General features: G+C 45.8%; 1 protein-coding gene across 3 annotated transcripts in view; it reads right to left on the bottom strand.

The window, feature by feature from the left end:
• ATM (Serine/Threonine-kinase ATM-like protein) overlaps positions 1 to 13,319 on the bottom strand; it is a 131,384-nt gene that overhangs the window by 52,680 nt on the left and 65,385 nt on the right. For all 3 annotated transcript variants that reach the window (XM_078574924.1, XM_078574922.1, XM_078574923.1), the window contains 2 exons: positions 13,244 to 13,315; positions 13,089 to 13,158 (listed from right to left, as the gene is read on the bottom strand). In XM_078574924.1, the coding sequence (XP_078431050.1) occupies positions 13,089 to 13,158; positions 13,244 to 13,315 (142 nt within the window). The remainder of the gene's footprint in view (positions 1 to 13,088; positions 13,159 to 13,243; positions 13,316 to 13,319) is intronic.

Here is a 13,319-nt window from a genome sequence, read left to right as displayed (position 1 = left end):
CTACATAAGCAGGTAATCCGTATAATGCAATTCGCTATTGACTGTTAAAAAGAACCAAATAGAGGGAATCGTTACTGAGAGATATGAGTGAATGAAGAGTGAGAGGTTAGAAAAGTGTAAACTAAGAAAGGAAAAGATAGCAAGGAGATCCAGCCTGCATTGACCAGGAACATCCACTAGATCTGAAGAATCTCCAGACCAGCCACTTGCCTCCACACAAATTAGGCAAGGTTTCCCCTGTTTGTCTTGCAGGAGATGATTTTATTAATGCAGTCCCCTTTCCAGCAATAATGTCTCATTTCAAGGGGCTCTTGCAATGCATTTGCCTCCCTCTTCAGGTGCTTCTTATCATTTTTTTAAGTAGTGTATTGGGAGGTTTGTACCAATCATGAAAAAAAAAAAAATTGTGAACTATAACAAGGGATAAACACCCGATGAATCGGTGAACTTCCCATTTGAACCATACCATCCTTTCAGTCATCTTCAATATCTCCCTACACCTCCCGTCGCGTGGGATGACCATGCAGCCATAATTCCTTCTGCTTCATGTATTGCTCCATCTGTAGAAGTCCGTCCTCGGAACAACACCTCGTTTCTATGTACCCAAATGGCCCACAACACCGCTAGAGCTCGGCACCCGTCCTAGTTTCCTCTACCCGCGCAATTCTGTGCCGAGTCCCAAAAAGCCACTTCAAAAGTCACCTTCAACCTTAAAAGTGGCTGGCTGGCCCAAACCGTGCGAGCAAAGGAGCATCAAAGAAGAGATGGTTGCAATCTTCCTCCCCATTCATACATAGCACGTATTGTGACGAAGTATCTGGGTCTAGCCTTTTGCCAAAGACTCTGGTCATTAATTTTTTCCTTGCTAACAGCCATCCAAAAAATCTCGCCTTCAATGGGACTCTTTGGCGCCATACGAACCTGCATGCACTGACTAGTGCCCTATCACCTCTTGCCCCTGTCAGATCATCGTATAAGCCTTCCGAACCGAAAAGGGGCCATTTGTCCACTCCCACCTGTCCTTTTCTCCATCCTCTGGTCGTAACTGTAATAGGGATTGCTGCATATCGATGAGCTCGGACACACGCTGGTCAGATAAGGCCCCATGTATGATCAGGTTCCACGCTCCCTCCCAGCAGTTACACACATGGGCATCTTGCTCCTGGGCAAGAGCATACAGTTGGGGGAATATCTCACAAAGAATACCCCGTGACGACCATGCGTCTCTCCAATATCGGAATGCCATCCCATCGCCTAACTTGGCCGAGAAAAAACCTTGTACTCTTGGAAAAACCTGCCTCAGCCCTTGCCAGAACGGGGATGCTCCATGATAAGGGTCTGCATTCTGTCCCAATTCAGTCTCTCACCATAGATGCCATGCAATAGATGGATGACCAGATCCTCTCGTGGATTAATTATTCTCTCCACCCATTTGGTTAGAAGGGCTATTTTCATACTCTGCATGTGTAGGACCCCCAGACCGCCTCTCTTGACGGGGCGACATAACTTATCCCATGCCACCATCGCAAGGCCCCCCCTTTGTTCTGGTCCGGATCCTCTCCATAGGAAGCGCCTCATCATGCCTTCTATTTGCTTCCCGACTCCCGTGGGCATCTTGAATACTGAGAGATAGAAAATCAGAATGAATGATAAAACTGACCTCAGCAGCACCAACTGTCCCCCTTTCGATAGCACTTTTGCTTGCCATCCCTCTAGTCGTCTTTCCATCTTCTCAATGACATGTTGCAATCAGCCTTTTTCATCCTCCCCTTCGTCAGTGGTAGTCCAAGATATCTCATTGGAAGTCGTCCAATCAGTGTTCTTAGAATCTCCGCACACTGTGACTCCTCTTCTGGCGGGAGCCTGTTACACATAAAAGCGGATTTGCTCCTATTTATTTGAAGTCCCGAGAAATCTGCAAAAAGATCAATCAATATGGATAAATTTCTGGCTTCCCACACTGAACCTTCAATGAAGAAGGTGGTGTCATCAGCGTATTGTAGCAGAGGAATTCCATCAGACTGCCCGGGTAGTTGATAGCCTAACAGTAAGCCCTTTGTGCATGCTTGCTCAGTGCAAACTGCAAGTGCATCCACTGCCAAGACAAACAGTAGCGGTGCCAATGGGCAGCCTTGTCTCACTCCTCGTTGAGGCTGTATTCGACCGCCTTCCGGCCGCCCATTTATCAGCACCGTGCAGGAGTGCGAAGTAATACATCTCTTCACCCATATTACCCATTTCTTGGGGAAGTCCCTCCTTTTCATAGAGGCCCATAGGAAATCCCAGTCTAAAGAGTCGTATGCTTTGGCAAAATCAACTTTCCACATGAACCCTCGTGTTCCCTTCCTCTTCCATGCGGCTATTATTTCCCCGGCTGTTACCACACTGTCCACCAGTAGCCTGCCAGGAATAAAGGCTGACTGAGCGGGGCCGACCAGTTCACCAATCCTTGCTCTGAGCCTGTTTGCTAGCACCTTGGCTATAATCAAGTAGATTGAATTCGACAACGAAATGGGTCTAAAGTCTTCAATTTTTCCCCCCCTGGACCATTTGGCAGGAGGAAAATATGTGATCTATTAATCTTCTCCATGTTGCCCCGTTCTTCTCTAAAATCCTCAAATGTGGCCATCACATCCGATCTGACCAGGTTCCAACACTGGCTATAAAAGAATACCGGATGCCATCTGGACCCGGGGCTCCCTCCCCATTCAACCCCTTAATTGCTGTCTTGACCTCGTCTTCTGAAAATGGTCAGATCAGTTCCGCTTGACGTTCAAAGCTCACTCTCTTTGCCCCCTTGCCGCATCACTTCCATCTACTCTGTCTTCCCTTTCTGGAGAAGGATCTGAAATGGTCTGCTATGGCTTGTCCCACTGCCTGTGTGCCAGTGTATTCCCGCTCTCCCACCTTTATTTTCAATATTTGATTTGTGCGTCACCTGCCACTTGCCACCGGATGGAAGAATCTCGTGTTTGCGTCCCCTGCCTGTAGCCATAATTGCCTAGATCGCTGTCTCCAATCCATCTCCAATTTTTTGTCCTCCGCAGCCACCACAATCTGCCATCTTCTACGCTCTTGAACCTCCTCGTCCTCTAGGGTTCTATTGTCTTCCAAAACATCCAGTTGCTTTACTTTGGCTAGGGCATCATTCCTCCTCTTCTTCTTCGTATCCCAGACTCGTTTTCGATACCCCATCAAATGTTGCCGTAGTCCGTTCAATTTCTGAGCGATGGTCTCTATATCTGACCTTCCCCTTGGTTGTGCAGTCCATGCTTGCCCTATTTCTTCCTTGAACTTTTCCTCATGAAACCACGATTGATCCATCTTGAAGTATGTGGAGCGCCTAAAAGCCTCGTTGGTCACCCACACAATGGGAGTATGATCTGACAGCGGCCTTGGCAGTGATTTCACATCTGCATTAGGAAACTTCTCCGCCATCTCTACTGAGCATAGAAACCTATCAAGTCTAGATTTCATATCGCCTCCCGCCATGCTCCTCCACATGTACACACAGTCCACTGGCCCCATTTCTTGAAGGTCTGCTTCAGAGATGAATGACCAAAAATCTGCTGAGTCAAGGTCTAGCCCACCCCTGTCTTGTGACCTGTCCCCACCCTCTAGCGTTGTATTGAAATCTCCCCCGAACAACATTGGCGATCCTTGGAATTTGGAAACTACCTCTGCCAACTCCCCCCATAAAGCACTCCTCGCTACATTTGTCGGACTGTACACTAAAATTATGACCATCTCAAAATCATCGCTTCGCCTTTTTAGCTTGGCTGCTGCTGTTGCTTGTCCCGACCAGGTTTCTAGTTTATCAAACTCTGTATCGTTCCAAGCTATTATCACCCCACCAGAGCGTCCTACTGCATTGACTGCCAAGAATCCCTCAAGAAAGCCTCGTCTCACTGTGTTCCACACTCTACCTTCACAGCTTTCCAACATCGTTTCCTGAAAACATACTACTGTGGCTCCCCATTCTTTCAGATGGTTTCTTATTACTCCTCGTCTTCTTTCATCTCGGAGCCCACGAACATTCCATGAAATACACTTCATGAAAAACCTTCGGGTCCCCCTCCCCCTTCTTGGGTACGTTGCAATCCCACCTTCGCTGCAATCTCTTTTACAAGCTGGCTGAATAGGGGATTATCTTCTCCTTCGTTTCGTTCAACCCTTTTGTCTGCCAGTTTCCTTGTGAGTATCTCCGCATCTGGTATACTCAAACTTGAACTCGACATTGGAGCCTTGTTCTCTGTGTTCCCCTTCTCCTTTCCCCCCCGTATACGCTTCGACCTGTTGCTCATTGCAATCTTCATCAGCTTAGCCATTCCACGATCATGATTCATTATTGTCTTCTTCCTCCAATAGACCATGCTGGTTCTGGTACTTCTCTCTTTGTCTTCTTGTGTCATGTGCTGCTCTGCGGTTCTCTGGTTAGTCCCTTCTTCCGGCTTCCTTGCTTTCTTCACCACATTCGGTTGTTGGGGGGGTTGCCTGCAGATGTTTCTCCTTCTCCTGCTTTCTCCAGGTGTTAGTTTGTCCCCCCTTCAATCATCACCACCTCTTGATTGACATTTTCCATATTTGTCCGACAGTGGGCTCCTTCATCTGTTTCCTGCCTATCTTCTGCAGCCCTAGATTGCTTTCTTACCGCACTCGCGTCCTGGTGACCAGTCTCTCCCCCTCTTGCTCCCTGCCTGCTTTCCGCTTCTCGGTTTTCTTTGATCACTGCTCCTGCTGGTCCTTTGGTTTCTCTCTCCCATGGTGTATCCTCCTCATTCCGAGCTTCATCCTCGTCCCTTCTTGTACATCCCCTCGATATCACTGGTGGCGTCCGTGTATACAGCCGGATCTCAAAAGACCCCTCTGGGCCCCACAAAATGACTTTGGGTGGAATCAGTGCCCCCTTGAAACGCTCCACTTCTACTATCACGCAATCTGGGTCACCGTATACAACTCCAGTTGAGAGGATACTCCGGAGTATGCCGAAAGACTTGACCCTGGCTTCTAGTGTCAACTTGATTCTGTACCCCATATGGATGTCTCAGGCTTCTAGTATGGTTGTAGCATGCGCCTCTTTTGGGGCTCCATCCTTTGGAAGCACATGTCGCCATGTCAACTCTGCATGTTCTTCGACTTCTTGTCTCCAACCTTTGACCATGTCGAATGCTGTCAGTGGAGCCCCACAGATAAAAAAACTGTCCATTTTCCAGAGCCCATAACTCTGCCCTTTCCAGGCTCGGGCACTTCTCCCAGAGACCCTGTCTCACCTTCTCAATATTCGCGGCTCATTGTAGGACATCCCTAGACATCCTTTGAAGACATCTTGATCCTCCAGGTCTCGCTTGTTCGCCAAATCCTCCGCTTGTGTGTTACTCTTCCCTTTGTTTCCCCTATCCACTTTCAGAAACTTTCTTAGTTGATGTCTCTCCTTTGCTGGCAGCACAATAAGCTTGTCGATGCCCTGCCTGCCTGCATTTCCTGCAGGTTATTTGGCCCCGGCATTCCCAAGCATGGTGCCCTTGTCTTAGACATTTGTAGCAAATATCTGACCTCCAGATTCCATTGGGCTGCTTTCTCCCGATTCTCCTTCAACGTGGTTGCACTTGCACCCAGCCATCTTCCTCTTCTGATGTCCAGCATTCTGTCGAGTCTTGTTTCCACTTTTTGGATCTTCCCTTCTCTCTCTAAGCTGCCTATTGAAGGCGTCGTCTAGTCCCTGATGTTGGCATTCACCGCTGTCGTCGCCCTGGACCTCCATTCCCCCTTTATGCTCTGGGTGCCCTTTCCTGCCTCCCTAGGAGCCGCTGCCCTCGCCATAGCGATGTGCCTGTACTCTTTCCCCGCTCCCTCCCTGATAATCATCTCCTCTCCCCACTCGTCTTCTGTCCATTTCTTCCTCTTCTCTTGCAACATGCTTGCCATGAGCTTCCCGCCTTCCCTCCTCTGCCGTGTATGTGCTGTGATAACCGTCATAATAGTCTGTGCGGCCCTTTCTGCCTGTTCTCCTCTCTCCCTCTACATTATGATTCTGAAATCGACGTCTGCCGCTGTAGACGATGCCATAGTCCTCCCTTTTCTGCAACTGTATATTTAGGAGACGTCGCGGGTCAGTTGAAGGGTCATCCGTCCGCGAAAAAGATCCTCCCCTCCATCCCGTCCAAGCACAACCTTCTCCTCCTTTATGTCTTGTCTTGAGACTTCCACTCCAAGTTCTCCCCCACGAGCGAGATAAAATTCCTGTTTCCCTTCCTTTACGAATGGGTTTAGCATTAGGACTGTACTTCGCAAACTTAACCATAATATCCCTCCCCTCAACAATTTTCCCTTCAAGTTTCTCAACAGCTTCCTGTGCCTCCTGGGCGTATTTGTAGCGCACAAATGCAAAGCCCCTTGATTCCCCTGTGCTGTGATCCTTTGAAATGAAGATATCCACAACTTTCCCATATCGACTGAAGAGCGGAAGAAGATCATCCACGGGAAGTGATGTTGAGAACAAGAAGCGTGTATGTGTCTCTGATGTCCGGAGGAACATTCTTTTGGCAGATCATTTGTTCTTGGTTTACTTCCTCCCAACCGCCCAGAATGAAGGCTTCATGGTGCCTCCCCTCAACCTCAGAACGAGGTGCAAAGTAACCTCCTTCTGGATGTTGTAATCAGCGAGGTTATGTCCAACCTCAAGTTGCTTCCCGGCAAAAATCAGACGCTGCACGTCTGGACGGATTTCTTCCTTATCCTGAATTTTTGCCTTCACAGTGTCAATCTTGGCTCTGCTTTCCACCTCATGGGTGATCGTCTTCCCTGTCAGGATCTTCATGAAGATCTGCATCTCAGTTTCTATGATTGGAGCAAGGGAGCTGGTAACTCTCATGTCCTCGCCACAAGGGAGCAAGGGAGCTGGAGCAAGGGAGCTGGAGCAAGGGAGCAAGGGAGATGGTATCATTGTAGAAACAGTAATCAAAGACGTAACTTGAGACCCTTCGATTGCTTGAATGGTTAGTCTCGATCTTATTGCATTCATATCAGCTTCAGATGATGATAAGAGAGCAGCCATTGCCTCCTGAACACTTGTGAAGTTCAATTGGCAATCCACCTCTCTATCTGTGAGCTTGTCGAGGGCCTTGCTCTGCTGCTGGAGATCCTTCGAGTCCGCCGCCTTGTCCATAACTCCGTCGTCACCACCCTCCATTTTCCCTCTTCTTTCGTTGCCATGCGGAAGATGAAATAAGAGCCGATACTTCTCGCTCCTTGCCGACATCACATGAATCGAGGAATGAGATAATGCAGCCACAACAGTGTCATCAAGGACTTGTTTGAAATCTAGCGGGACCTGTCCCAGAGTGCTCAAAAGATATGAGAGTGTGCCTAACACCGCAACACCCATGGATGGGCTAAAGTCAGACAACTTAAGCTGTTGGTAAAGAAGACCCAAGAAGTCCCTCTGAGTTGGCTCTATCAGCTGATCAGATACACCAACACGGAGTATGTAGAGAACACAGGCCAGCTTGTGAGCATTCTTTGAAGATTTAAACTGAAGCATACTTAGCGCTTTCAAAGCAAACTCTTGCAGATCACTGTCTGGAAGACGATACTTCAGGTGAATCGCCTGCAAAAAGAATACCCATGATAAATTCAAACCAATACGTATATCTCTTAATCGCGCTCCACTGGCTTTGACAAATGGTGCCATTAGGTGTCTTTCAACGCAACCTTCCAATTTTCTTGGTGGACTAGATCTACCTTTTTGTTTCTCCTGATTCTCGAGATTCATCCCTAGGGCCAAAAGCATCCCTTACTGATGTAACAGGGTCATCGAGGGCCTTGCTGCAGTAGAGAGCCGCATTCTCTACTTCTGGAACTCTCAAACCAGGTGCTTGTATGTCAGCAAAGGTTTTTAAGCATTTTCCCGCAGCAAGCCTAATATTATAAGCTTTGTCGCCACCCGCAGCTCTTGTCAGTATCCGGAATGCTTCTGAAAATGCCAATGAAGAGCCAGTACCACCAGAGCCATCTAGTGCCTTTTGGAGCATTAATATTGCATCTTGCCTGACAAAATCCTCATGGAATCGCATCAACTTTGATACAATGCTGGAGGTTTTTGCAAGCCCAGCTGATATTCTCCGCCCAAATACATGGTATAATTCACCCAAGCACTGAGCAACACCTGCACACGCTGAAGGTTCACTTCTCCTGCTATCCGCCAACCATCCTTGGAGGCTGCTCACTCTTGAATGTACTGAAATGCTATCACCCTTTTCAATAACTTTTGCCATCGCTAACGATGCCAGACGTCGGACCGAACGCCATGGCCCCTTGATCAGCAAAGAGTACAGAGCTTCTTCACATTTCCGCTGCCATGGAACTATTGCTTTCTTAGAATCATCATCAATGGCTGAGACAAGCTCCGAGAGAAGATCAAAGCAGAGCAGAGAGTCAGGTGGCTGTTGTCTAGCGGAAGCCGCTACAGACTCGAGCTGCGCTACTAGCATGCCGAAGCGAGATAGCGGCACGTCCACTGCGATTCCACCGCGCTTCGCCATGATTGAGATGAGAAAAACCTCGAGATCACTGTTGAAGCAGCAGATTTGGATCTGCCAAGATCGACTGCGATCGCCTTCTCGGCATTCGGCCTCAGCGATCTTCTGCTGCCTGTGAAGAGTTTTCCTTCTCTCCTTTGCTCTGTAAATCGCATCTTTGATTCCCACATTGTCCATATAACCATTGGGTCATAGCTCTGCAAGCTCTACGTACAGCTCGCGCATCTGGGGACCTTTATCCTCGTCCATTCCCTCTACATAGAGTTCATAAAGGTCACAGATTCTGTCTTCGATTGCATCATCCATGCTGCTTCTTGGTTCCTCATGAAAGATGATCCCTCATGTACTCCTGAATTGGCTCTGAATAAAAAGGCCTTGGATAATCAGATAGTTCTTTGAAGGGCTTTTGTAAGTGCACTCCTAAAGCAAAATACAGATAATAACCTGATGTACCCATTAGAAGTTTTGTGGGTAGAAAGGGAGATGACTGATTGAGTTTTAGGAAAAGCAGCCACACATTACCAGCGAGGGTTACACGTATATCATCATCCATCAGCCTCTCAATTTTTCCATATCTGCTACATTTTGAGCAGTGCTCCCCAAAGAGTTGCATACCTTGCAGAACTAAGACATGGAGTCCCTTAGTAGAATTGCACAATTTCGGACTGCCGATACCCTTGGTTGGTTAAAGCAGTATTAGATAAGGTCTCTTTATCATGAAGAAAATGAGATTCTGAAAAGCCAAAACAGTAACCGAATATCAAACCAAACTCAACGGAGATACAATGTATGACGCAATATATGGTCCATAATCTCTTGGTTGCTTAAAGGCAGTATTGCTACCAACTTACTGTTAAAAAGAGTATTTTTCTTCATGGTGTTTCCCCAAGAAATGGATACTCCTCAAGGTAACCAATACGATCCCCATAAGAGTTTATGTCAAGGACAGAAAAAGAGGTTCAATGTCCTAGAGAGGGGCACTGGTGCAGGTGGTGCTGACCTGCCAAAATAACTGCCAGTTCTTGACTGGTAATTTAAGGAAGGAATAAAGGATATTATAAATAAAGGGGACTTGGGGGGAGGAAGGGATCTTCTTCTTCATCGAACTTTCTTGGAGCACACGGGAGCTGGGAGGGCAAAGCTGCATTCGGCCTGAACATCTGAGCGTGTTCCTGTATATCATGGCGGTTGGCGACGGAGACAAGAGGGACATTCGCTTGAAAGATCTAGTAGAGCAGACTCTATACTGTAAGTCACTAATTTCAATTTCTGAATTTCTACCAATTCAATACAAGAACATATCAGTTACAAAGCTCATATCAAGTGGTATGTGATGTCTAAGCTGAAAAGGCCTGATAAAGTTTATTGTTTGGTCATCTGTTGAGAATCTGATACATAGGATACTGGCCGTATCTTCTTTTATGTAATTGTGATAAGAACTTCAATTGGATAGTGATGGACAGGGTCCAGAGGGAGACGAGCGAGAATAGCTCCCGGGCTGAAGAAGAGAACGGGAATGGTCAGCAGGAAGTCCAAACGAAGGAGGTAGGGATTGACTGGGGTCGAGCCACATGAATACAAGGTGAAGTGGAGATGATAATGCGGGACGGGAATTGAAGAGGAAGAGAAAGGAGTTGGACAACCCTTTCTGGCCATCCTATGATAAGGCCCTCATTAGGACTTATCAAGACAATAATAAGCACAAGTGAAGCTCCGCACGTTCGCCAGTTGCTGAGCGTAAAAGCTCCAATTAATCAGGATGGGAGTTAATGGAGCTAAAAAATAAATAAGCGTGAAGAATATTAGATTGATTTTGGGATTTCTTTTTCAAGAAGAGGGAGAGCAAAGATCTTCCAGATCAGGACCGGGAGTTGATCCAAACCAGCATCAATCAACATCCAGTGTGTCGGATGAGGCCATCTCCAGACGTCCCGTTCATCCAGCAGATGCTCTAGCAAGTTTGAGTTCTTCTTTTCTTTTACTCACAACTCAGAGAATACTTGTTGATCAAGAGCTCAGATGATTGTGTTTCTTATTTGAATTCTTGTTGACCAAGAGGTCTGTTGATTGCATTCCTACATATCCTAAACACCGCCTCAAGGGCAATCTGTTCGATTTCTTGAATACTACAGTCAATTGGAATACAAACTGGAGATAGTCTGTGCTGCACACTGATACAACTCTTCCACGCACATACGTGCGAAGGAAGAAACGACTCAGACCCACCCTTGCGGAGCCGCATGCGGAAGACAAATAGAGGCAAGTTCAAATCATAAATAAGAAGACAGGGAGTCGGAAGGGACACAAACGGACTTCCTGGCAAGGGGCTGAGGCACTTAGACGCTATCGAGGCTGGCGGGGGAGATTCTCCCTTTCCTTCAAGAAAACGATAACCCGATCCAATGTGATCATGGTTATTGCTTTTCATTTTTTCCTTCTACAAACACTGTTGTGATTCTTAGATCGTGTTACTATCCGAGCTACATTTGGAATTCCTGATCCAAGGTTCTACAGAAATTACTCATTTACTCTGGGAGTGTAACCGAGTCTCAGACTGAAGACTGAATTCCTTCCTGCATTCATTAGCTTGACACTTCATTAGGAAAGCGGCCTTCCATGATTACATTAAGAAAATATGTGGCACTGATTCTTTCCTCCAAGAGTTAAGAAAATGCCTGAACAGCAGACTACACTAGGTGGTTTCTAACCAAATACTGCAGCAAATGGCACCATTTTCATGGCTACCTCATATAATGTGTTCGGACTGTAACCCTCCAAGGCAAGCCCAAGGTACCACGCTGTCTTACCCTTTAGAAGCGAAACAATGACATAGGTTTTGAAGCAGGGTACTTTCCAACACCAGGTAGACTATGATACGGCCAGGTATCTTGACTCAATAGTTCGCCAAAAATCCCAAGAATGTCGATCCACGAATCTAGTCGCTCATCAATAAAATGAACAGATCCAAGAAAAGAGAATCTCGGTTTAGGAAGAAATCCATGGAGAAGGGAATAGTTTGAAAGAGAAACAAACGAGGATTGAGCAAACATGACCCCATCCTCTGGTCACAGGTGTTCCCGTTCCTGGCCTCCTGCTGCAGCAGTTCCATCGAGTAATGATTTCTTGAAAAAACAGATGGCCTGCCCATCAATGTCTTCTTATGACAGGATTTTTTGAGGTTGAGAGTCATACGTGCTACCCCACATGTGTGGCCCGATTTATTGGGCTCTTTTATTGAAGCGCTTTTGATATGTCTTTGAAAAGAACCCATCCGGCTATGAGCATGAGGATAATTTGATAAGCTTGACCTCAGACCATAACCTTTTAGCTTGGGAAGTTCCACCTCCCAGATGTGGGCTACAGCATCTCCCAATTGGTTTTTTCTCTTCTATTATTCTAATATCAAAATTGAAGGCTGTAAATTTTAAATCCAGCCTATGATATTCTGCCTACACGTCATTTTTCAAGAAGACATTTCAGATTATATTATACTATGCAAATACTGATTTTTTGAAAGAAAATCTAATGCCTGTAGCTTGAAATGAAATATTATGAAGCGATGGTAAATATACAAAAGGAGAGACCCTATCCTCATGGCCACATATGCAAGGTATGGCTATTGACACAGGCCTTCAATAGAGTCAGGAACTACATAGCGGTTTACTATAGAAAACTTACAGCATACTATCTTTGACAGATAGACATAGCATACCACAAAGAAATCTAGATGTATACGATAACAAAGAACAAGAATTCCTGCATTTCTTCTGACCAAGCTGACAAATAAAAGCTAGCGAAGAATTCCTTTTTTTGAAAAGAAAACTGGATTGAAGAATTCTTGACCCTATCAGACTGGTATTACAAACATATTAAGGTCTTCACATCATATTGATACAAAATTCAGTCATTCTAACTATTTTTTTAGCCTCAATCACCGCCCACAAGAATGGTTCAACAGATTTTAAGCCCAAATATGATAGCAAGAGATATCAGATTTTGGCTGCCCCTCTAAGTAGTGTTAGATAACACTAGATAGTCATGTAAGTAAGTGAGCCATGTTCCATAAGCGCCTCACCGTTGTGTTCCAGTTGGTACTCCCTCTCCATTTCCCATCCAGGGACTCATGTGAGTTGTCACGTATTCTTCACATGAGAGAACAAGTAATTTTGGCTTTGGCCCACCAACAAATAAAGAGATAGTACTTCACCTGGCCAACCCAAGCGAAGATTACGAAGTTCTTTTCTAAACCCTTATTCACTCTTAGGGCTTGGAGGCATTAAAGAATTATGCACATCACTGTCCCCGGCAATTTCGGCCAAGTAGGTAGCATTAGTTCGCATTGACAATTTTCTACTCTTCAATTGACATCTCTTAAGACTTTGGCATTGCGTATCATAGTTAAATATCAACAAAAATTTTCTCTTCATTGATTGTATTCGTTGAAATCCTTGAAAAGTTTTTCTATTGATCTGGCAAAAGATTTTTAAGGAATTTCCTGCCGTAGACAAGTTTCATGAAAACAAAGAAACAAATAGGACATAGTTCCCATACCTTTGTGCTTTGCTCTAAAATCAGAGAGCATCCGTTCAACGAGCTCAGAGTTAACACCTTTTGAATGGACCTAACAAAGTACTATAATAATAAGACTAGCTTTCATATGAACTAGTTAGTGTCTAATAAAAATTCTTCATCATTGGTGTACATACAGAGAGTAACGACTTATCGTAGCTACTGAAACATGAAAGGCAACGCTGACCCATTTCAGTGGATAGAACTCCCTTC

The sequence above is a fragment of the Wolffia australiana genome, chromosome 5 (genome assembly GCF_029677425.1).
Source record: "Wolffia australiana isolate 7733 chromosome 5, ASM2967742v1".
Classification (NCBI taxonomy): domain Eukaryota; kingdom Viridiplantae; phylum Streptophyta; class Magnoliopsida; order Alismatales; family Araceae; genus Wolffia; species Wolffia australiana.
Note: the sequence above shows the minus strand (reverse complement) of the source record. Positions and strands in the feature narration are given on the sequence as shown.